The sequence below is a fragment of the Salmo salar genome, chromosome ssa17 (assembly GCF_905237065.1).
Source record: "Salmo salar chromosome ssa17, Ssal_v3.1, whole genome shotgun sequence".
Lineage (NCBI taxonomy): Eukaryota > Metazoa > Chordata > Actinopteri > Salmoniformes > Salmonidae > Salmo > Salmo salar.
The window spans coordinates 22,610,153-22,635,066 of NC_059458.1; the positions used below are offsets into that span (position 1 = coordinate 22,610,153).

A 24,914-nucleotide genomic window follows, 5' to 3' on the forward strand; every position below is an offset into this window, starting at 1 on the left:
CCAACTTTACCCCAGCCCTATCCTCCTTCAGTAGGTGAAAACTGACACGAGATCTGCTTTTGAAGCAACAATATCTGGCATCTATTCTCTCAGCAGGCACTGTTTATTCTAGCTCATTCTCACCCGCAGGAGGAATGTCAAGGGGAGATTCTCAATTGCGTACACCTCGCTTCCTTTCTCCTCACCGCCTCCTCTAAAGTCATTGGACGAGAAAGCCAGATATCCCTCCACTCTGACCTTCTCCTCCAATTGTTTTTGAGGAGGCGAGGAGTTGCAATTGAGATTCTCCCAAGGACTGTTAGAAAGGGGATGTGGTGTTGACATAATGAGACTTTACTGCTGTCATCCATTCCTCGATCTCTACCTAATATGACACAGTCAAAGTTCCTTGCCCAGTCAAAGTCATGACTATAGAATTATCAGCACCAGTGTTCAGGCCTATCTGACTAAAACCAATGCAGCCAGGAAAACCTCGAGCCAGGGACCGTAATGTTTTCGATGCATCCACCATGCACACTACCTCCTGTGCCATAGAAGTCCAGAACTCCTGGCAGAGACTTCAGGACACCTACATTTTGGGACCATGCATTCACATAACAAGGAGTGTCAGTACAGTAGCCTTCAGGCAGCTAATGTGAAACACCTGGATTAACAACGGGAATACTACAAAAATAGTAGGTTGGTGATTGATTAAAAGGCTTACTTTAAAAATGGATTAACAAATATAACACACCTACTCATTTCAGGGTTTTTATTTTGACTATTTTCTACATTTTAGAATAATAATGAAGACATCAAAACTATGAAATAACACATGGAATCATGTAGTAAAAGTGTTAAACAAATCAGAATACATTTTATATTTGAGATTCTTCAAATAGCCACCCTTTGCCTTGATGACAGCTTTGCACATTCTTTCTCTCAACCAGCTTCACGAGGTAGTCACCTGGAATGCATTTCAATTAACTGGTGTGCCTTTGTTTAAAAATATATTTAACCTTTATTTAACTAGGCAAGTCGATTATGAACAAATTCTTAGTTACAATGACGACCAATTGTGTGCCGCCCTATGGGACTCCCAATCACGGCCGGATGTGATACAGCCTGAACATAAACTTTTGTTAAAAGTTTATTTGTGGAATTTCTTTCCTTCTTAATCCGTTTGAGCCAATCAGTTGTGTTGTGACAAGGTAGGGGGGTATACAGAAGATAGCCCAATTTGGTAAATGACCAAGTCCATATTATGGCAAGAACAGCTCAAATTAGCGAAGAGAAATGACAGTCCATCATTTCTTTAAGACATGAAAGTCAGTCAATACGGAACATTTCAAGAACTTTTAAAGTTTCTTCAAGTGCACTATGATGAAGCACTATGATGCTTCAAGCACTATGATGAAACTGTCTCTCATGAGGAACGCCACAGTAAAGGAAGACCCAGAGTTACCTCTGCTGCAGAGGATAAGTTCAATAGAGTTACCAGCCTCAGAAATTGCAGTCCAAATAAATGCTTCACAGAGTTCAAGTAACAGACACATCTCAACATCAACTGTTCAGAGGAGACTGCATGAATCAGGCCTTCATGGTCTAATTGCTGCCAAGAAACTACTACTAAAGGACACCAATAAGAAGAAGAGACTTGCTTGGGCCAAGAAACATGAGCAGTGGACATTAGACCGGTGGAAATCTGTCCTTTGGTCCGCATGTGTAGTTCCCACCGTGAAGCATGAAGGAGGAGGTGTGGGGGTGATTTGCTGGTGACACTGTCAGTGATTTAGAATTCAAGGCTCACTTAACCAGCATGGCTACCACAGCATTCTGCAGCGATACGACATCCCATCTGGTTTGCGCTTCGTGGGACTATCATTTGTTTTTCAACAGGACAATGACCCAACACACCTCTAGGCTGTGTAAGAGCTATTTGACCAAGAAGGAGAGTGATGGAGTGCTGCATCAGATGACCTGGCCTCCACAATCACCTGACCTCAACCCAATTGAGATGGTTTAGGATGAGTTGGACCGCAGAGTGAAGGAAAAGCGGCCAACAAGTGCTCAGCATATGTGGGAACTCCTTCAAGACTGTTGGGAAAGCATTCCAGTTGAAGCTGGTTGAGACAATGCCAAGCGTGTGCAAAGCTGTTATCAAGGCAAAGGGTGGCTACTTTGAAAAATCTCACTACTGTCATTGGTTACACTAATTGCAGTGTGTCTACATAACCTGGTTCAATAATTCATGACATTACCCTGAGGAAGGCACAGTGATGCCGAAACGTTGGTAAATACCCGTTAAATTGCTGGGAGATTATACATGGAGTGTGCGACTCTTTATTTTGATAGTTTATCGTTTATTCGCCGTTAGTCAGCACCTCCACACAAACTATTATTCTGGGTGTGTGCCAGCTCATGTATTTTTTTTTAAATCTACTTTGAAACATCTAAAATATATTTTGAGTTGTTTAACACTTTTCTACATGATTCCAGTATTTCATCGTTTTGATGTTTTCAGTATTTTTCTCAATGGACAAAATAGGAAAAAAAATAAAGGACTTGAATGAGTATGTTAGGTATGTCCAAACTTTTGACTGATAGTGAATGAGGTATTGACTGTCATATACTACTGAATATCTTTAACTCAACTATGACGCTGTAGATTTTTACAACATCACAATTGAATATGAAATAGTCAAGCAAATTATACAAATGTAGCCAGACTTTTAAAAACTTTTTGGAAAGGGTGATAAAATGTCGCGATATGCGCAATGTCCTCTGCTCTTTGTGGTTGTCTCAACCAATAAAATCTCGCTCTGGGTTCCTGCTTCTAGCTTCCATTACACCACGACACGCACCTTCACCAGTTAGTAAGCGGTGTCGGTATAAAGGCTTTAGACCACCGAACTATAGTGTCATGAAAATAAGCAAAAAATAATTTACAGTAATATAATATATCAACTGTGTCTTTAAGCTTCATTCATTCGGAAATTGACAAAAGAAGAAAAGACGAGCGAACCTAAGGGACGTCGACAAACCGGCAAACAAAGAGATCCCTTCTCGACGACAACATTTTTCCTCAATATTCTTTAGTTATGAGTCATGTGGCCGTCGAAAATTTACACGGTCTAGAACAGCAGGTGAGTTTTTTTAAATTTGTGTTGATCTCTATAACACGTACAAATGAGTAGAACGAGTCTGAAAATGCAGTCGTGGATACCAAGCTAGCTGGTTAGCTTTGCTCGCTAGCTACGTTAGCTGCAACTGCGTGTGTTGTCTAATCTCTGGGTAAAATGGAGGCCGGTGGGTGAATATGGTTGGTGACGATGGCGGTGAACGTTCAACAATGCAGTATTTCTCACGATTGGGTTGTTCCTTCACTATACCTCTAAAACATGCAATCTAAACCTTATGTTCAATGTTGGTGACATTCAAATGTTTTTGTATCTTTCATTTATTCACTTGAGTTGATGATTGTTAGCCTGCTTGCTAGTTTGGCCTCTAGTTAGCGTTAGGTACGTACGCTAACATGAAAGCTAGCTGGCTACATTTTCTTCTGCGTCACTGTCACATTGTTTTAATCCCGAAAGAACAAAACGTGTTTATGCTTTGCACAGTTGCTGGCTAGCAACGACTGCATTGTTTGGTTTTTGTTGCCATGTTAAAGAACCTGTCATTGTTAAGTCATCCAGTTTTTGTCACCTGTAACGTTAGTCCAGCCGACAGTATCCAGGAAAACACCCATTAATTTGGTATGGAAGCATTATAAAAATGAGTCTTGCTGTAACTGCATTTGTCAATGTTAAATATGGTCAAACATGGAAGATGAAACCTAACATAATTCGTAAGCTGTCATGACATTGTCTGATAGTCAGCAGATGCATATTTGACATGTGCTTGGCAGTGTGAAAGGATGTTGGGTTGGTGGGGGCCAACTTATTTTGACACAGGAAATAAGACCCCCATTGAGCCATGTTGGTCACGCTCCATGATAACCTGTATTTGTCTGTTAAAGCAAAGGACTCGAGGGGAAGAACTTCGGTAGCAGTATATACATTTGAGCAGAGAAGAATCCAGTCCAACTCTGTAATTGGAGTGTTTTGGTAGGGTGTTAGGGAACGAAATCAAGCTATGGTTCTGGTGTTACACTTTGTATTGCATGTTATAGAGAAGCTTCTCATGAACACACAATACTTTATTTCCTGATGATAGGATTTACCATTGCTGATATCAAACGTTCAAGTGATATAAAAAGGTTGCGACAGGTCATTGTCAATAATGGCACCAAATACATTTTCTGATTTCTTAAATTAAACACATATTGTCCAGTATTTCATACTGTTAGGACATTTTCAGGGCTGATGTAGAACAGATTATTCAAATAAAAATAATAAATTATTAACTGAAAATGCGATGTTATGCAAATTAGGCACTTAATATGTAAACCAGGCAGTACAGAATACATAATTACTGTAATTTTAGCCCAATTGAAAGTAGGGTGGTCATATTAACAGATCTAAATGCTTTATACCAAACTGAGTTTGCAAAAATTTGAAACAATTTATGAAATTAGCTTGTGACTTTTTACACTACTTTATGCAAATTACATACTTAATACACTCCTACACTAACTCACACACAGCCTAATGGCGTCTGCATGCTTCCCATCCGCAATCATTTGGAACAGTTCGTGCATTTATTTTAACAACAGTGTTACGATTTTGTTCATTTTGATTTTCGGCTATTTTCTTCCCCCAGCTGTTCACGCCCCTTTGTCTGTGAATGGTCAGCAGTATGGATTCTTCAATGAAGTGTGACATTCCAATGAGAGTAATATTTTTCACTTTAGAAATAATGCACCAAAAATCTTTGTTAGGTGTAAAAAAATAAATAAAACAACAACCTCGACGATTTACAGATTTCTTGTTGTCTATTTTGACCAAGTGTATACTGGCTACGGTGTCTCAAGATGGACAAAGATGGACAAAAAGTACTATTGCATCTCTTTTCTAGTTTTTCAAGCGAAGGTCTTTTAAGGGAGTATACGAGCACACTCGTTTGGCTTGCCGACGCATGCGGAAGGTTTAAGACACACTTCTCAGCATCCCCACACACTTACACAACACACACACACTTCTCACTAAGTCTGAACTGTAACACAGAAAGCTACTAGTCTAATAACGTACACTACATGGCCAAAAGTATGTGGACACCTGCTCGTCGAACATCTCATTTCAAAATCATAGGCATTAATATGGAGTTGGTCCCTCCTTTGCTGCTACAACAGCCTCCACTCTTCTGGGAAGGCTTTCCACTAGATGTTAAACATAGCTGCAGGGACTTGGTTACATTCAGCCACAAGCATTAGTGAGGTCGGGCAATGATGTTGTGTGATTAGGCCTGGATCGCAGTCGGCGTTCCAATTCATCCCAAAGGTGTTCGATGGAGTTGAGGTCAGGGCTAGAGGTCGACCGATTAATTAGGTCCGATTTCAAGTATTCATAACAATCGGTAATCTGTATTTTTGGACACCGATTGTGGCCGATTTATTGTTTTTTACACCTTTATTTAACTAGCCTAGTCAGTTAAGAACACATTCTTATTTTCAATGACGGCCTAGGAACGGTGGGTTAACCGCCTTGTTCAGGGGCAGAATGACAGATTTTTACCTTGTCAGCTCGGGGATTCGTTTTTGCAACCTTCCGGTTACTAGTCCAACGCTCTAACCACCTGCCTTACATTGCACTCCATGAGGAGCCTGCGTGGCAGGCTGACTACCTGTTACGCGAGGGCAGCAAGAAGCCAAGGTAAGTTGCTAGCTAGCATTAAACTTATCTTATAAAAAACTATCAATCTTAACATAATCACTAGTTAACTACACATGGTTGGTGATATTACTAGTTTATCTAGCGTGTCCTGCGTTGCATATAATCGATGCGGTGCCTGTTAATTTCGCATCGAATCACAGCCTACTGTAAATTCCGGACTATAAGCCGCAACTTTTTTCCCAGGCTTTGAACCTCGCGGCTTAAACAATGACGCGGCTAATATATGGATTTTTCCTGCTTTCAAATTATTTTTTATTTTTTTTAAAAACACGTTCTGTGACGTGCTCAGTTTTTTGGCGGCATGAAGCTTTCGTTAGACCAATGAAATTGCCGAACGGGTTAAGGTCAAACAACTTTTTTGTTTACTGTTTAGATTAAATCGGGCGCTCTCAAACTTCCCATCATTCTGATTACGGTAGTCATTTTGTCACCCTCATCATGGCAAAGACACGGAGAAATGCATATGATGCAGCTTTCAAGTTGAAGGCGATTGATCTGGCTGTTGGAAAAGGAAATAGAGCTGCTGCACGGGAGCTTGGTCTTAATGAGCCGATGATAAGACGTTGGAAACAGCAGCGTGAGGAATTGACTCAGTGCAAAAAGACAACTAAAGGTTACTGCTAATTTTATTTTTTGTTACAAGCCGTGTTTCGTTAAAGCCTGTGTAAAGTTAATTTGTTTCAATGTACCGGTAGGCACCTGTGGCTTATAGAAATGTGCGGCATATTTATGTTCAAAATAATATATTTTTAAATTCAGTGGGTGTGGCTTATATTCAGGTGCACTTAATAGTCCGGAAATTACGGTACTTCGACAAATGGGTGATGATTTAACAAGCGCATTCGCGAAAAAACACTGTTCGTTGCACCAATGTACCTAACCATAAACATCAATGCCTTTCTTTAATATCAATACACAAGTATATATTTTTAAAGCTGCATATTTAGTTAATACTGCCTGCTAACATGAATTTCTTTTAACTAGGGAAATTGTGTCACTTCTCTTGCGTTCTGTGCAAGCAGAGTCAGGGTATGTGCAGCAGTTTGGGCCGCCTGGCTCGTTGCGAACTGTGTGAAGACCATTTCTTCCTAACAAAGACCGTAATTAATTTGCCAGAATTGTACATAATTATGACATAACATTGAAGGTTGTACAATGTAACAGCAATATTTAGACTTGGGGATGCCATCCGTTAGATAAAATACGGAACGGTTCCGTATTTCACTGAAAGAATAAACGTGTTGTTTTCGAAATTATAGTTTCCGGATTCGACCATATTAATGACCAAAGGCTCGTATTTCTGTGTTATGTTCTAATTAGATATTTTATAGAGCGATGGTAAGCAGCAGCATGCTCGTAAGTATTCATTCAAACAGCACTTTTTTTTCGCTGTGCTTCAAGCATTGAGCTGTTTATGACTTCAAGCCTATCAACTCCCGAGATTAGGCTGGTGTAACCGATGTGAAATGGCTAGCTAGTTAGCGGGGTGCGCGCTAATGGTGTTTAAAACGTCACTTGCTCTGAGACTTGGAGTAGTTCTCCTTGCTCTGCAAGGGCCGCGGATTTTGTGGAGCGATGGGTAACGATGCTTCGAGGGTGGCTGTTTTCGATGTGTTCCTGGTTCGAGCCCAGGTAGGGGCGAGGAGAGGGACGTAAGCTGTGCTTGTTACACTGGCAATACTAGTGTCTATAAGAACATCCAATAGTCAAAGGTATATGAAATACAAATGGTATAGAGAGAAATAGTCCTATAATAACTACAACCTAAAGCTTCTTAGCTGGGAATATTGAAGACTCGTGAAAAGGAACCACCAGCTTTCATATGTTCTCATGTTCTGAGCAAGGAACTTAAATGTTAGCTTTTTTACATGGCACATATTGCACTTTTACTTTCTTCTCCAACACTTTGTTTTTGCATTATTTAAACCAAATTGAACATGTTTCATTATTTATTTGAGGCTAAATTGACAGTATGTATTATATTAAGTTAAAATAAGTGTTCATTCAGTATTGTTGTAATTGTCATTATTACAAATAAATGTAAAAAAAAATCGTCCGATTAATCGTTATCGGCTTTTTTTGGACCTCCAATAATCTACCAAACCCAGATTTGTCCATCAGACTGCCAGATGGTGAAACATGATTCATCAAACCAAAGCACGTGTTTCCACTGCTCCAGAGTCCAAAGGTGGCAAGCTCTACACCACTCCAGCCGATGCGTTGCGCGTGGGGATTTTAGGCCCATGGAAACCCTTTTCATGAAGCTCCCGACTAACAGTTACATTTAAGTCATTTAGCAGACGCTCTTATCCAGAGCGACTTACAAATTGGTGCGTTCACCTTATGATATCCAGTGGAACAACCATTTTACAATAGTGCATCTAAATCTTTTTAGGGGGGGGGTTAGAAGGATTACTTTATCCTATCCCAGGTATTCCTTAAAGAGGTGGGGTTTCAGGTGTCTCCGGAAGGTAGTGATTGACTCCGCTGTCCTGGCGTCGTGAGGGAGCTTGTTCCACCATAGGGGTGCCAGAGCAGCGAACAGTTTTGACTGGGCTGAGCGGGAACTGTGCTTCCTCAGAGGTAGGGGGGCCAGCAGGCCACTTCTTGTGCTGATGCTTCCAGAGGCAGTTTGGAACTCGGTAGTGAGTGTTGCAACCGAGGACAGATTTGTACGTGCTTCAGCAGTCCCGTTCTGTGAGCTTGTGTGGCTTACCACTTGCTTCTTGACGTTTCCACTTCACAATAACAGCACTTAAAGTTGACTGGGGCTAATCTTGCAGGCCAGAAATTTAACAAACTGACTTGCTGGAAAGGTGGCCTCTTATGGCAGTGCCACGTTGAAAGTCATTGGTCTCTTCAGTGAGGCCATTCTACTGTCAGTGTTTGTCTATGGAGATTGCATGGCGGTGTTTTCAATTTTATACACCTGTCAGCAACGGGTGTGGCTGAAATCCACTAATTTGAAGGGGTGTCCACATACTTTTGTGTTAGTGTTTCATAAAGTACAGTATTGGGATTTTTGGACATTGGGTAACAGCTGATACTTTGTTTAAAAATGCTATGTGTTTTTCTTTTAGTGAAAACAGATTTGATTACTGTGTTTTTTTTAATGTATTTTCTTTGGTCCATTATTTCTCCCTCACCAAACACCCTAGTTTTGGGTCTCTATTCCTGTAGCCCAGGGCTGCCCAACTTTCTTCCTGGACATCTACTGTCCTGTAGGTTTTCAGTCCAACCCAAATTTAGCATATCTGATTCCAGCTAGTTAAGGTCTTGTTGAGCAGCTAAATGGTAGAAACAGGTGTTAAATTAGGGTTGGACGGTAGATCTCCAGGAAGAGGGTTGTGCAGCCCTGTTCTAGCCTATTGGCAGTTTTGAGTGTCTGCCTTGTAAGAAAGTATCTTTGGTTGCTTGCAAAGGTACACCCACGGTAGACTGCTCTGCAAAATGTACAATTGTTACTTACTGTAATTGGATTGTGGTGGTGGGGGGCAACAACTAGACAGGGGAGTTCCCTGCTTCACATATGTGTAATGGGGAAGCACTGTAGTATAAGGGATATTCATGTCTTTCTGCTTTCTGGAGATAAACAGTTTGCCACACTTTATTTGGATAGTGTGACCATCTGTTGATAAGCAACTGCTGGTGTAGGTTAGGGAAAGGGTTAGGGTTAGTAGATTGTTAGTTGAAATGTTACTGTAGAGTATCTATAGATGGAGTGTTACCCAGTTTTTGTCACCCTTTGTCTTGCAGCTTACTGTCCTATTTGCATGTTTAGAATTACATTTATCCGTAACAGTGTTTACCGTAGTACCTAACTGTACGTTTCATTTTCTATTTCAGCTTGCTGTCCTAGGCTTGAACAATGCTGACGGGCAGGGCGGAGGTACTGGCAGTAAGTGATCTCTACTCTTTGAGCCAAAGGACATCTAGGTTGTGTTATGGTGATCCTTTTCTTTTATGATCACTTGGTCTGAAGCAGCCCTCTCTCTTATTCTTTCCTTCAGGGCCATTGGGTGGTTCAAGGACTGAATCTAACCCCCCCCAGGTGGCCTTTTTAATGGATAGTTCATACCCCAAAGTCAAAAACTTGTCAGATGTTTTAAGACCTTAGAAGTGGTCTGAAGTCGAGCTGAGTTGGTGTTCTGCAGGAATCTGCAGATAAATTATTGTTACTGTCCAATCACAGGCCCACGAAACATCCCGGTCCTGACATCATTGGCCTTTGTGGGAAAGAGACTAGAGTAGGGAGCTTTAAACTATTGGGAGTGACTCACATTTCCATCAGTGTATTACTAGGTTCATTTAGGTATAAGATGCCATCAAGTCATTTTAATTTCACTTATTTATTTTTAGCCAATTCATGCTCTTATCATTTATGAGATTGCGTAAACGCCATTTAAGTTCATTTTCCTCATTTGGGGAACAAGACAGTTTTCAGTAGTTTTTTGTTTAATCAAACAGTCCAGATAGGCTACTTAATCCCTATTAAATGAAAGGGATTGAGACATCCCTAGAATAAGACTAGGAACCCATTAGACCTGTTTGTCCGTTTGTATACAGTACTGCCCTTGTGTTCACAAGTCTGTCTCTCTAGGGACCTGTTACATTCCACCTCATTTACGGAACCAAGAGGCTTCCAAAATTGGTAAGTGTCGTCCCCCCATCAACACTACCACCTGAGGTATGCCAGTTGGACACCGTAAAAATGCCCTGGCCCCCTAGTGGTCAAGAATGCCATAATGCATTGTAGTGGCTCATAATAAACATTTACTAAATTGATTGAGCTAGCAACAATGCTGTGAAATTCCCTCAACTAAAAAGCAGACAATTAGCTTTAGTTTTATCTTGACAATAAATTCTCGCTGGGCTGGGACAAGGTCAGCTAGAGGGTGTAATGATTTTCTCCACTAGTTTGAAACAGTGGCGTAAAGGTTGCGTTAGAATCCCCATCTTATATAGCCAGCCGCTTGTTTTTATCTCATCCCAAAAGACACTACAGGAAGACAGACACACAACCGTGCATATCCAATGTCCTGGAGTCCATTTTGTGACAGCATCTGCGAACTGCTTTGACAAACCATCAACCACTCCATTTCCATGCTCTTACTGGCCAACATTCGCAGTACATCGGCAGCAGGTTTTCATCATGAAGCCCCCCCCCCACCCATGACGTTGTTTTGTTGTTTTTTTGCAGCAGCAGATGCTTTCTCTAGACCGAGCGCTTTGTCAATGGCACCAGGAAGCTGTAAGTCCCTTCACAGTCCGCTCTTTGGCTGAGGGAAGCTCTGGCGGTTTTTATTTTAAATGTTATCTTTATTTTATTCTGCATGTTTTAATTAAATTGCCTACCAGAACAGTGGTCTCACTCAATTAGAAAACAAGGACACGTGCGTTTCGACAAGGGGACTGGAGGCTCTCAAATGACATCTTTAAAACCACATTCTCATGGGTGAAACGAAGACATGACTGGCTTTTTCCTGCATTAAGGGTGTTGGCATCTGCTCACATGCTTACATTTTGTTCAAACAAAAAACAGCCTCCATTAGTTGTCATTCCAACATACTGCTTAATTGCAAGGCTTCCATTTATTTGTGTGTGGAATTGAAAGTGGTAGGTATTAGCAAATTAATGCTGCTTGCATAACAAATGTTCCTTAATCGGGACCCTAGTTAATGAGCCAAATGATTGACTTGTGTAGACTGTTTTATTGTATGGATTGTGTATTGTTTACTGGGAAAATAAGCCGGGTCATTTTTAAATGAAGTATTTCCCTTTTCAGAGGCATCCATACAGTAACAAGTGTTGGCTGTCTGGGATGTGAAAGTCAAAGGAACCAAGAAGGGTGTGGTTCCATTGTGCCCCTAACCCCTACTAGCTCTAAAGGACCTCAACACATTTCTTACAGCCATCCAGGTTGTTCTAATCTGTGAACATAGAAAGGCTAAGGGGAAGTAGCTAGAGGCTGAAATGGAACTAGGCCTACTTGGTCCAAATCTCTCTTCCTACAGGGTCCGTTACTGCCTACCGCCGTTGTGCCCTTGAGCAAGGCACTTTACCTCTAGGTGCTCTAGGAGTGCTGCTCTGCCCGCTGCCCCGTGTTGCTCCCAGGCTGTGGTGTCTGTCAGAGTGGGTACTGTGACAGCAACAACTAAAGAATATTGTATTGACTGCGTATGAGGAGGAAACCCTCTTGTACTATGGGAGTCACCATGTCTCCCCTCTATTTCCTTTCTGTTTTTACCCAAGATACGCCTGGCGGTTGGGACGGTGGACGCAACAACGGCTTCGTGCAGAATGGTTACCACGACAACCGCATGAATGGGGGTAACCGGTACAACAGTGGCCCGCCTCGCATGGAGAGGGGCAGGGGGGGTGGAGGTTTCCGCGGTGGCAGGGGCGGGTCCTACAACCCGGTACAGCCTATGCAGAACGCCGGCATGTTTGGCGTCTACGACAACAAAGATGGCGGCGGGTGGAACACGACTAAAGATGCCTACACCAGCTTCGCCGCGCGTCCCGACAGGGGGAAGTCTGCTTTTTTCAACAACGGCGGGAGTGCGCCCCGAGGAAGGTGAGAAGACTAGAGATTTCACCCTCAGCCAACAGCTCTCAGGTTCCTCAGAGTTCAGTGCTGTACCATGAGGCATCTCGTTAGCAAGCTAGCTTTCCTGACCCCTGTGGTTATGTTCTGCTTGACAGTTATCCGCGTGGAGGGTTTGGAGGCAGTGGAAACAGCCGCTGGGTGGAGGAGTCCAGGGATGACGAGGACTGGTCCAAACCCACTCAGGCCAATGAGCGCCTGGAACAGTGAGTAGTAACCCCCCCCCCCCCCTTCCTGCATACTAATGATATTTCAATAATGAGGACTTACCATTGTCATTTTACAATACATCACTATCCGCTATCCCTGTCCTTCATCAATATCCCTCTTGTTAAAATGGTTAAGTAGACCTTTCTCTGTCACTTTCCTGACCTTCTGTGTTTCTGCTTCTCCCCAGGGAGCTGTTCGCTGGTGGTAACACAGGGATTAACTTTGACAATTACGACGACATTCCCGTTGAGGCCACTGGCCAAAACTGCCCCCATCACATTGACAGCGTGAGTCCCCAAGTATTCTAGCCAAATAACCCTGTCTCCGATCCAGTAGCCCTCATGTCCTATTAGTCAGCATTTTGTTAGTATTCTTCAAAACCAGAAGTGTTTCCCATAGGATCTACTGAGCAGCTTGTGTGGTGCTGTTGATCCCCCTGCACATGTCCCCCCCTGAAACAGAGTTGTGTGAAAGCTGTTTGGTGTTCATTTGAGTGACTGGTTTGTCTTTGTATTTCAGTTCCAAGATGTAGAGATGGGAGAGATCATCATGAGCAACATCGCCCTGACCCGCTACACTCGGCCCACTCCGGTCCAGAAGTACGCTATTCCAATCATCAAGAACAAGAGGGACCTGATGGCCTGCGCCCAGACTGGTTAGAACCAGAGCGAACTAGAACCACTCCAAATTGGATTGTTCTGGAGAGCTATATGCAGATATGACTTAAAACAGCTATTGTACTGTAGTTGATTTAAGTATAGGTATATGACTAATATAAACTGGTCTCTCAGGTTCCGGTAAGACTGCCGCTTTCCTGTTGCCTGTACTGAGTCAGATCTACACTGAAGGCCCAGGAGAAGCCCTCGCTGCCCAGAAGTCTGGAGGACAGGACAACGGAAAGTATGGTCGCCGTAAGCAGTACCCCCTCGCTCTGGTCCTGGCCCCCACCAGAGAACTGGCCCTGCAGATCTACGAAGAGGCCAGAAAGGTAAGCAACTGCCCCCATCTCACCTGGGATGTTATTGCGGGTGTTGCAAAATGCTTGACACACCCACGCAATGTGACCACACACACAGAGAGGACAGACATCCCATCAGCATCAATACCAGCTAGGTCGGTAGCGGTCTGCCAGTGGGCCTCTATCTCTTTGTCTCTGTTTTTGTGTTGACGGCCAACCAGCCAAGGTTGGTATTAGGGAACTGCAGTGTAACACACAATCATTGTTTGTGTTCTCCTTTCTCTCTCCTCTCTTGTCCCATTCCCTGCCTTCTCTCTCTCTCTGTACCCCGTATTCCCCCTCTCCCTTCTCGCTCTCTGTACCCCGTATTCACCCTTCTCGCTCTCTGTACTCTGTATTCACCCTCTTCCACCCCTCTCTCCTGCTGTAGTTTGCATACCGGTCCCGTGTGCGTCCTTGTGTGGTGTACGGAGGGGCTGACATTGGCCAGCAGATCAGAGACCTGGAGCGAGGCTGTCACCTGCTGGTGGCTACACCTGGACGCCTGGTGGACATGATGGAGAGGGGCAAGATCGGCCTCGACTACTGCAAGTGAGTAGACTTTCAACAGTCTGGACTGCTGGCAGACTGAGCTGTCCCAGACATAGCGTCTGGTTTTTGACTTCATTGTTTTTGAAAGGTGCAGACAAGTTACAAAGCCCCAGGGCCCAGTCACTAGGCACTTTACCTAGATGAATAACCTAAGCCCTATTCGCATTGGATTAGTTTTACTGGGAGAGATGGGATTAGTTTTACTGGGAGAGATGGGATTAGTTTTACTGGGAGAGATGGGAGTTATGTGAACAAATCACCACATCTGTAATTTAAGTCCTGTCCAAATCTTCCATGTCAGTCAGTCATTTTTAAATAGCAGGAGAGTAATAAACCTAGCATTTTTCGACTATCTCCAAAGTCCTCTGATATTAGTCCTGTGCGACTCGATATCCCTGTCTTGTCAGAGTTTGACAGGCATTGCTCATGGTTTGAGCAAGAAACAATAACTGATTAGATGGGTTTTAACCTCTTAGGGCTAGGGGGTAGTATTTTCACGGCCGGATGAAAAACATACCCAATTTAAACAGGTTACTACTCTGTCCCAGAAACTAGAATATGCATATTAGTAGTAGATTTGGATAGAAAACACCCTAAAGTTTCTAAAAGTGTTTGAATGGTGTCTGTGAGTATAACAGAACTCATATGGCAGGCAAAAACCTGAGACAATCCAAGCAGGAAGTGTGAAGTCTGGTGCTTGTAGTCCATTCAAGTGATTGCCTTGACTGTATACAGTCTAAAGCTTCCACTAGATGTCAGCAGTCTTTAGAACGGTGTTTGAAGATTCTATGGTGAATTTGAAGGGAATACCAGCTGTGGTAAACTGGGGTCCCATTATAAGGCATGGGCTCAAGTCACGCGCAATGACTTGGGAGCGAGCTGAGTTCATATTCACTCCTAAAGAGAACGGATAGGTCCGGTTGGAATTTTATTCAAGGTATATGATAAAAACAACCTAAAGATTGATTCTATACATCATTTTGACATGTTTCTACAAACTGTAGTATAACTTTTTTTGACTTTTCGTCAGGACTAAGTAAGCACGCGCGTAGTGGATTTGGATAGTGAACCTAACGCGCGAACAAAATTGATTATTTGGAAATAAATATGAACTTTATCAAACATTTATTGTGGAACTGGGATTCCTGGGAGAGTGCCTTCTGATGAAGATAATCAAAGGTAAGTGAATATTTATAATGTAATTTCTTAGTTTTATTGACTCCAAGATGGCGGGTTTCTGTTTGCTAGTTGTTAGTGTCATCTGGGCTGTACTCAGATTACAAATTGTGCTTTCGCCGTGAACCTTTTTTGAAATCTGACAGCGGTTGCATTTAGGAGAAGTGTATCTATAATTCTGTGCATAACACTTCTATATTGATCAATGTTTACGATGAGAATTTACGTACTATGTGTGCTCATTGTGCTGATTCACCGGAGGGTTTGGAGGGAAAACATTTCTCAATATTACGCGCCAATGTAAAATGCTGTTTTTGGATATAAATATGAACATTATCGAGCAAAACATACATGTATTGTGTAACATAATGTCCTAGGAGTGTCATCTCATAAAGATCGTCAAAGGTTAGTGCTTCATTTAGCTGCGTTTTGGGTTTTTGTGATGCATCTAGTTGCTTGGAAAATGGCTGTGTGTTGTTTCTTGTGAAGTTTACGTCCTTACATAATCTAATTTTATGCTTTCGCCGTAAAGCCTTTTTGAAATCGGACAATGTGGTTAGATTAACGAGAAGTTTATCCTTAAAATGGTGTAAAATAGTTGATTGTTTGAGAAAATGGAATAATGAGATTTTAGCTGTTGTAAATTTGGCGCTCTGATTTTCCGCTGGCTGTTGTCAAACTCAATCCCGTTAACGGGATGAGAACGGGAAGGGGTCCCATAGAGGTTAAACACAAATCTATATATATATGAAGAGCCTTCATGTACCAACTTTCAGTGAATGCTTTTGTTTATACGTTTTGTGGCAATTAATTGAATATTGTTTTTTTGGTGCCTATTTAACCTCTCTTGGGGAGGTGGGACGCTAGCCATGGTTCACACTATTCAACAGCCAATGAAAAATCAGAGCGCCAAATTCAAAACCACAAAATGTCATAATTCAAAGTTCTCAAACATACGACTATTTTACACCATTTTAAAGATACACGTCTCCTTAATGTAACCACATTGTCTGATTTTTTTCAAAAAGGCTTTACGGCGAAAGCATAAAGTTAGATGTTAGGATAGTTCCAACACAAGAAAAACCACACAGCCATTTTCCTAGCAAGGACAGGCGTCACAAAAACCAGAAAACCAGCTAAAATTATGCACTAACCTTTGACGATCTTCATCAGATGACACTCCTAGGACATCAAGTTACACAATACATGCATTTTTTGTTCGATCAAGTTGATATTTATATCCAAAAACAGCCTTTTACAGTGGCGCGTGATGTTCAGATTTTTTTTGGCCTCCAATACTGCCGGTGAATCAGCACTACAATTTACAAAAATACTCATAAACGTTGATAAAATATTAAACTGTTATTCAAAGAATTATAGATGAACATCTCCTTTATGCAACCGCTGTGACAGATTTAAAAAAGCTTCACGGGGAAAGCACACTTTGCAATAATCTGAGTACGGCGCTCAGAAAAAGACATCAAGCAATACAGATACCCGCCATTTTGGAGTCATCTAAAATCATAAATAGCATTAGAAATATTCACTTACCTTTGATCTTCATCAGAAGGCACTTCCAGGAATCCCAGGTCCACAAATGTTGTTTTGTTCGATAAAGTCCATCATTTATGTCCATATAGCTCCTTGTTGTTTGCGCTTTCAGTAAGCTACTCAAAATGTCATGACGAAAAGTCTAAAAAAAATAGTTATATTTCCGTTCGTTCAAACATGCCAAATGTTGTATAGCATCAATCTTTAGGGCCTTTTTAACTTCAATAATATTCCAACCGGACGATTGCAATGTCTTGAAAAACATTTTGGAACACAGCTACCCCTCACGTGAATGCGTGCCAATGAACTCATGTGCTTTCTTAAGTCAACAACTTCCAACTTCCTTTGTTGGCTCTCTGTTCACCATACACGCCTCAAACAACTTTCTAAAGACTGTTGACATCTAGTGGAAGCCTTAGGAAGTGCAAAATGAACCCTAAGTCACTGTTCGATAGGCAATGACTTGAAAGGACTAGAAGCACCAGATTTCCCACTTCCTGGTTCGATTTTTCTCAGGTTTTTGCCTGCCATATCAGTTCTGTTATACTCACAGACATCATTCAAACAGTTTTAGAAACTTCATATGCATATTCTAGTTCCTGGGCCCGAGTAGTAGGCCGTTTTAATTTGGGTACGTTTTTCGTCCGGCCGTGAAAATACTGCCCCCTACCCAAGAGAGGTTAATCCAACCCTTGCTGTTAATAGATCGCAAAGCAGCATTACAATGTAGCTAAACTTTTGGAAATGACAACTTCCCTTTCTCATCCATAGCCGAAAAATGCATCGCAAGTCTGCTATTTAGCTCGCATCTGTAGACCGGGGGCCTTTTTAGGACGTTTTTAGCAGACCGCTAAAATATCCTTATGATTGTACTTCCTCGATCCAAAGATGGCTTGGTATGGTTTAGAAACTTGGGAGCTAAGCTCTAGATATCAGTGTAGCCTGTTGTCACCTGGACATGTTGAAATATATCTTCACACCTAGAATAAAAACCTCCAGGCTTCCGTCATAACTGTCAATTTATTGAGTAGGAAAATAATAAATTACGGGGCAGTTTGGGGAAATAAACGTAACCCATCTGAATTGTCCTTTGGAATAAGACATTCTGGGGTAATAATTACATAACCAACGTTCTCTAGTAATACTAGTGCTGTGCAAATAGTGCTCTAGATTAATTGCGTACAGTATGGTTCATTCCACCAAGTCCATTAGAGTGCAAGCAAGAGCTGAGACCATATTGCGTAGCCCAGCTCTAACTCTCCTGATGCAGCTTATCAGACTATTGATTAGTTGAATTGGCCTGCTGGACAGGAAAGGAATCCTACATACCCATGAGTCTCTGATGGGAAAACTGGTCTACAGCCAATCCCTGACCCTGTCTCTCTGTTAGTTACCTGGTGCTGGATGAGGCTGACCGGATGTTGGACATGGGTTTTGAGCCCCAGATCAGACGCATCGTGGAGCAGGACACCATGCCCCCTAAAGGCATCCGTCAGACCATGATGTTCAGCGCTACCTTCCCCAAGGAGATCCAGGTACACGCCCACATGGTGTTCAACTCCCTTTCCTAAAGAGATCATGGTACATGGACAATATTTGTTACTCTCCAGTTCCCACAATGGCTTATGTATTTGTCAAAAGTATTGTGCTTAATGAGGAAAGAAGGACGGTGTTATTTGTCCTCTTTCTGGTGTATTAACCCACCTTTCCACACACATTTAATAAATTATCCTCCATGTTGGCTCCACAACAATAACACAAACCCCTCGGTCAGATCCTGGCGCGTGACTTCCTGGAGGAGTACATCTTCCTGGCGGTGGGACGCGTGGGCTCCACCTCAGAGAACATCACCCAGAAGGTGGTGTGGGTGGAGGACGGTGACAAGAGGTCCTTCCTCCTGGACCTGCTCAACGCTACAGGTAACTACCTGGACTATACCTGTCACTGGCTCAACCCCCTCTCCTGTCCCTGTCTGTTAGTGTGTTACTTACTGGAACTTTTACTGGTAGTGCAGGGTTTCTCAAAGCTCATCCTGGGGACTCGCTCACTGTGTTATGGATTTTATATACATTGATATGTGGTTGGTAAGGGCATTCAGTTATCTGAAGGATGCTTTGATTGGTTGAAATTTGGTTGAAATGAAAACCTGCATGGACAGTGGGTGTTTGAGGACTGGAGTTGAGAAACCCTGTGTGTTTGAATAGCCCCTCGGTGTCTTATGAATATGTTGACTTGATCAGTTGGGCTAGGTGGAATTTGCAACGGCAGGATTTCCCAACATCAGCTGACTTTATTCAAATGTAACTACATCTTCAAGCTAATCATTGATTGAATATTCAAACTTCCCAGCAGATTCCACCTGCTCCTAACACTAGGCTAGTTCCTGATTTTTAAAGCTTGTAAGCTATAGATCTTAGAAGATGGGTAACCATTCAGCTGTGATGGTCTAGTATTGATTGCATGAGGTATTCTGTCCTTTCAGATGGTCATAAGCCTGGGTTGTGTTCAGTGGGCAGTTTTTGTGTGTTGAACGTGACCCAGTGTTGGTAGTGTCATAGGGTCAGATTTGAGGTGAAGACTTGTACTCTAGCTTAGGTATGTTGGCTATCATAAACTGACCCTGCCTAGTATCCCCAAACCCCAGTTACTCCTATGCAGAGCCATGTACACACAGAGTTCAGGAAACCGTCCTCCATGTTGGCACCAAATGTTCCACAACAATAACATTCTAATAATGAGGTCGTATTGGAACTCGTTGGTACCATTAATGGCGGCCATTGGGTTTTCTGAACTCTGTTGGCTAGCCTCCCCCTTTTTAATGTCACTTATGAACTGTTGAAACTGCAATGAGTTTATCATCGGGTTTGGTTTTATCCAAAGTCATTCCGAGCGAAGTTCAGGACAATGCAGGTGAAAACATAGAGAAACCTGGTAAGTAGGAATTTATTATTACTAAAGTGGATCTAGAAGCTTGTATCTCATTTCATATTTCAGTTTATTGATTTATTGCTTGGCCTGTATTGGTTAGCCATATTAGTCACCCATTTGTGTCCAGACGAGAAGGTCCCGTTGGTTCTGATCAGCCATCTAGTGTGGTTGTCATTGTGAGGTCATTCACTGTTTTGAAGGCTGTTGTCTCCTTTGTGGGGGGGGTTTGATTTGGGAATCTGTGACTGTTGATTTGTTTAGCCTACACCCTGCTTGCTACTGCAACCATATGCCATTTCCTACACGTATGCTTTTGTTATGATGGCCATGGCAGCTTGCAAAACGTTCACTGCAGGTAGAAAAATCAATAACATGATCCACTATTCTACCAGATGGAGAAACATGTTCAAACATATCTCTATCTGAATGTGCTGTAACATTTTAAACCTTTTGAAGAAGCCCTCTGGTCATCATGCATCACGACTCACTGTAGAGTAGCCCGACACAGCTTTAGATATGCAGCTTTTCTTTGCCAGAGCCTCCATCTCTTAGCAACACTATGGATGTTTCTCCTCTCTAAACACCCCTGGTGATTCAGCCCCCTCCTTCCCTCTCAGATCCACAACCACAGGGGGTAGTGGGTTGATGCTGTTTACATACCTGTAATGTCTCCCCTGGGGCTCGTTTAGGAAGGTACTGACATGGCCTCGGTTTGAACGTTGCAGATAGAAATGCCACGAATAGACCTGACGCAAACCCTCCCATGTCAGAAACCGAGGCCATGTCTGTTATACAGAATCTATTTCTATCCGAACATTTTTAAGCAGTGACTCACCGGTCTTCCTTCTCCTCCCCAGGTAAGAATTCTCTGACGCTGGTGTTTGTGGAAACCAAGAAGGGAGCGGATGCCCTGGAGGACTTCCTGTACCGCGAGGGTTACGCTTGCACCAGTATCCATGGCGACCGCTCCCAGAGGGACCGAGAGGAGGCTCTGCACCAGTTCCGCTCGGGACGCTGCCCCATCCTGGTCGCCACGGCGGTGAGTCTGCAAGCTGACATTTTGCTTTGAATTCTACAGCTCTGTGACAGGTAAAATATATTGGTTGACAAACAATAAAGCCAAACACACTAGGTCTTTGGCCTCGTACTGTTCAAGGCCTGGTGTTTGTTTTGCAATATGGTTGCATGTTGGGGACATTTAAAAAGGGAGCTAACATGCTTCTGTTCAAACAAGCAGGCCAATAGTTGTATTCGGTCTCTTGTACCAGGTGGCTGCCCGTGGCCTGGACATCTCCAATGTCAAGCACGTCATCAACTTTGACCTGCCCAGCGATATAGAGGAGTACGTCCACCGTATTGGCCGTACTGGACGTGTGGGCAACCTGGGTAAGCCTCTACAATATTCAAGAACTCACCACTCAGTGACACGTAATGCCATTTTTTAAATTTAGATAACTATTTGACTGTAACATGGTGAACCCTCTCCTCTCCCAGGTCTGGCCACGTCGTTCTTCAACGATAAGAACGGCAACATCACCAAGGACCTTCTGGACATCCTAGTGGAGGCCAAACAGGAAGTACCCTCCTGGCTTGAGAGCCTGGCCTATGAACACCAGCACAAGAGCAACACCCGCGGACGCTCCAAGAGGTACACACACTCCTACATAAAGGAGCAGAAGTACAAGGGTTTAGAGACATTTCACTCTCTTAATCACGGACTCATCCTCTCTGTTTAGGTTCACCTCTGGTGGCTTCGGAGCCAGGGACTACCGTCAGACCAGTGGCGGCGGCAGCACTGGAGGGTTCGGGGGTCGCGGTGGACGCCAGCCCGGTGGACATGGAGGAAACCGTGGATTTGGTGGCGGCGGTAAATATCCATTAAAACCTCACAATGGAGCAACATTTGGGTGTAAATATTACTGTTGGTCTATCCCACAATTCTTAGGACACATGTCCAAGAGTTAGTGTTTAATTCCAACTATGCTCCAACACAGTCCTTATTTTCCTTCTAACGCTGTCCTGATTCCCCCCCCCAATCACAGGTGGCTTTGGAGGCAACTTCTACAGCAGTGATGGCTATGGAGGAAACTACTCTCATCAGGGGGGAGTGGACTGGTGGGGCAACTAAACATCCCTCCAACCCTATCCCCCTCTACCTACACCTCCTTCCTCCTCCCCCCACCATTGCAGTGGGTCGTGCCACGCCAAACTCACTGATAAGGAAACCACATGTGTAACCTAAGCCAGACTATATAAACACCCGTGTAGCTTCCAAACAGACTGCAGTACATTACCAGCTGTGATTCTCTGACCGCTTTTCCAAAAAATGGAGCTGAGAGACGGGGGACCGAGAGGACAGCTGACCAAGAGGAAAGCTGGAGCCACTGAGCGATTCCTAAAGAAACATGGCATCGCCAGGCTCTGGAATCATCGTGTGGTCGCCCGTAGTGACTATAGCGTATTTAGGATCTTGGGACTTGCAGTTCTTTTTTTCCCATTTTTTTTTTTCACTACAACTGCTTTTTCTTTCTTTGTAACAAAACAAACTGAGGATCATTTGTTTGTAAATGTACTGTGCCTTTAACAATTAGATTGTTTTATCTGTATTTTCTTTTAAGCGTCATAACTGGCTAAAACCTGGCCAACAAGAACTAAATTATATATTTTTTGTTTTGGTTTAAATGTGGTTTTGTTATTTTATTCGGAAGGAAAACAAAATAAGCTTGAACTAAATATCAAACCTTGGCAAATACTGAGATGACATGACTTTTGAGTGAGTCATTTGTCCATTTGAGCTTCAAATTTGTCACAGGGTAATCTGATGGCTCAAACTAGCTCCGACCGCATGTTGCAGCCATCCTATGAGAATTCCAATATAGGTTTTCAAACCCTTGTGTGACAAAAGTGCACTTCAAGGGAAAAAAAAGAGTTCAAAATATTTTTCGCTCACTCTATCCTGGAGAGGAATATGGTAGTCTTCACTAAATGAGCCATTCCAGTTGTACAATTTTAAAATGTAATATTTAAATGGTATGTCCATACATACAAGCTATTTGAGCAAGTCGATGCTCTAAAGTTCAGTTCCCCACTTACAAATTGACTTGGCATTGTGGCACCTAGTGAAGCAACTTCTTCTAGCTGCCTGGTGGGTGAATTTAGTTTTTGATTGAGCTTTTTTACTTAAACATTTTGGAGGATGGCAATTGACAAATATCCATCCTTCTGAGAGAATGTTTCTTAAAATTGTCAATTCTAAACAGCGCTTGCCATATAGAAAGTGAAGTTCGAATGGTTGCCATAGGACCACACAGTAACCTGGGTGGCTTTGCTTTTTGTCAAGGCCATCCTGGGATGAAATACGCATGCAAGTGTTGTTGTTTTTTGGTCAAGGAGTTTTAAAAAAAAAATGCAAAAGGAAATTCTGCAGCAGGCTTTTATTTCATTACAAAATGTCGTTCTCTTACACCTTTAATTTAGTTCTCTTTTTCAAGCTGCGTTCGAATCCGAAGGACATTCTCGGGTTAACTGTTTAAAGACACAAGCTCTTCCTCCTCGGAGAGCGTAGGAAGGTCAGAAGTTAAGGGTCAGCAATGTACAGGCGAGCAAACTGAACTTCACACGTAGCAAAGGGTGATGGGAAGTGCAGTTTATTTACCAGTGCACCATTTTAAGAGGCAATGAGGTTTTCCTGTGTATGCTGGCTGGTGAATCTAGCCCACGCGACCCGGCCAAAGACGGGGGTGCTTTATCTATCCTTCATTTCTGACAGAACCAATGCAGCTATTCTTCCCTTTGTAGGGTTGGGCCGCCATGATGTATTATGTAAAACCACTGGCCAGTTTACTACTATAGCTGGCATCCAGGCCTCCTCTTTATATAGGAGGGAGGCCCAACGTTGGCAAGACAATGGCATTTTAAGTGCAATAGGTATATATTCTCAGTGTGTCTGTCGTGCCTTGACATTTTGAATCAATAACAGTGAGGTGGTGGTTATGAAGCAGATGCACTGACAGTATTGTGTTAACTTAAGATTGAATGGTGCTACCTAAGTTAGGTCAGGCCCCTTTGTGATGTTACTTAACGGCCATCAAGTTTTCAAAAAAACAAACATTTTATTGCACATCTAGAGTTTTATATAAATGTCTTGAGTGTGTGTCCTTAAAGCTTCCGAATTTTGTGTGTGAGGAGATTGTGAAAAACGCAGCTTGTTTACGAAAGGGGAAGGGTTATCACTATTTAAACCAGGATTTATTTGGGACCAGGGGTTAGTTCAGTAGCAGTCTGAGAATTGAGCTATTTGCACACAGATTACTAGATTCTACTTTTGCTGCTAGTTTGTGTAATTTATTAAGCATTTTTGAGAAATATTTATTTTTATAAGCCTAAAGTGATAGTTTAAGAAACTTGACCAAAAGACAGTACAAAAACACTGGCACTTGAATGTTGAATGTCACCAGTATGCGTGGAAATTTATATTTTTCGGGGTAGTGTGAGCTTTTTAATGTCAGTCATATTGGACTCAATCAAAATCCACACCTGTTACTTCTAGTAGTACTGGCCACATGGCCACACCGTTTAATTGGCGAACAAAATTCGAAACAAACAACCAATGCCAAGGTTTGGATAAAAGTGATAACATTTTCTAAAAAATATTGTTCCAGTGCAAGAAGTGTCCAGATTCTCTCCAATTCAATTAGCTTTTCCTTGTTTTTGAGGGTTTGTTTCCTCCCCCAGCGAATGTCTGGCACATGGCAATCTTAAGGAAAAAAAAACATGTGGTTCTGCTCTGTTGTATTTGCATATTTGGGCCTCCGTGTGTTTTCTGTGGAGTGTGAGTCTTAGCCGGATCAATGAGTCTGTAAAGGTTTGGATGAAACGTATGAATGGAAATGTGAAGCTGCAGAGAGGAGAGGTTGGAGAGCTTTCGGCTGGCCAGACACTCCCCTGAACGCCACTGAGTCGCCCACTAGTTTGTATTTGCTTTATGTACTAGTTTAGAGGCTGTGCACTGCACGAGAACCTGTGCATTTATTGTATGATTTTACCAAAATTAAAAGTTTTGACTTGCAAATACTTAACC

The 24,914-nt window shown here is 42.6% G+C and overlaps 1 protein-coding gene across 10 annotated transcripts; it reads left to right on the plus strand.

Moving 5' to 3' along the window:
* The first annotated feature begins 2,791 nt into the window (after positions 1-2,791).
* Positions 2,792-24,912, plus strand: LOC106575500 (ATP-dependent RNA helicase DDX3X). 10 transcript variants are annotated; one of them, XM_045699042.1, is made up of 18 exons: positions 2,792-3,125; positions 9,660-9,711; positions 10,414-10,464; positions 11,014-11,064; positions 12,066-12,390; positions 12,519-12,626; positions 12,818-12,917; positions 13,150-13,285; positions 13,422-13,618; positions 14,019-14,179; positions 18,297-18,441; positions 18,681-18,825; positions 19,787-19,837; positions 20,692-20,873; positions 21,103-21,220; positions 21,329-21,482; positions 21,571-21,743; positions 21,877-24,912. In XM_045699042.1, exons 1-18 carry the CDS (start codon positions 3,081-3,083, stop codon positions 21,960-21,962), a joined length of 2,280 nt encoding a protein of 759 aa, XP_045554998.1. In that variant the 5' UTR covers positions 2,792-3,080; the 3' UTR covers positions 21,963-24,912. The 10 variants fall into 10 exon arrangements, with proteins under 10 accessions (XP_045554998.1, XP_045554999.1, XP_045555000.1 ...); XM_014152014.2 differs by having other exon boundaries at positions 2,793-3,125; positions 21,571-21,701; XM_045699043.1 differs by lacking the exon at positions 19,787-19,837.
* Positions 24,913-24,914: the final 2 nt, after the last annotated feature.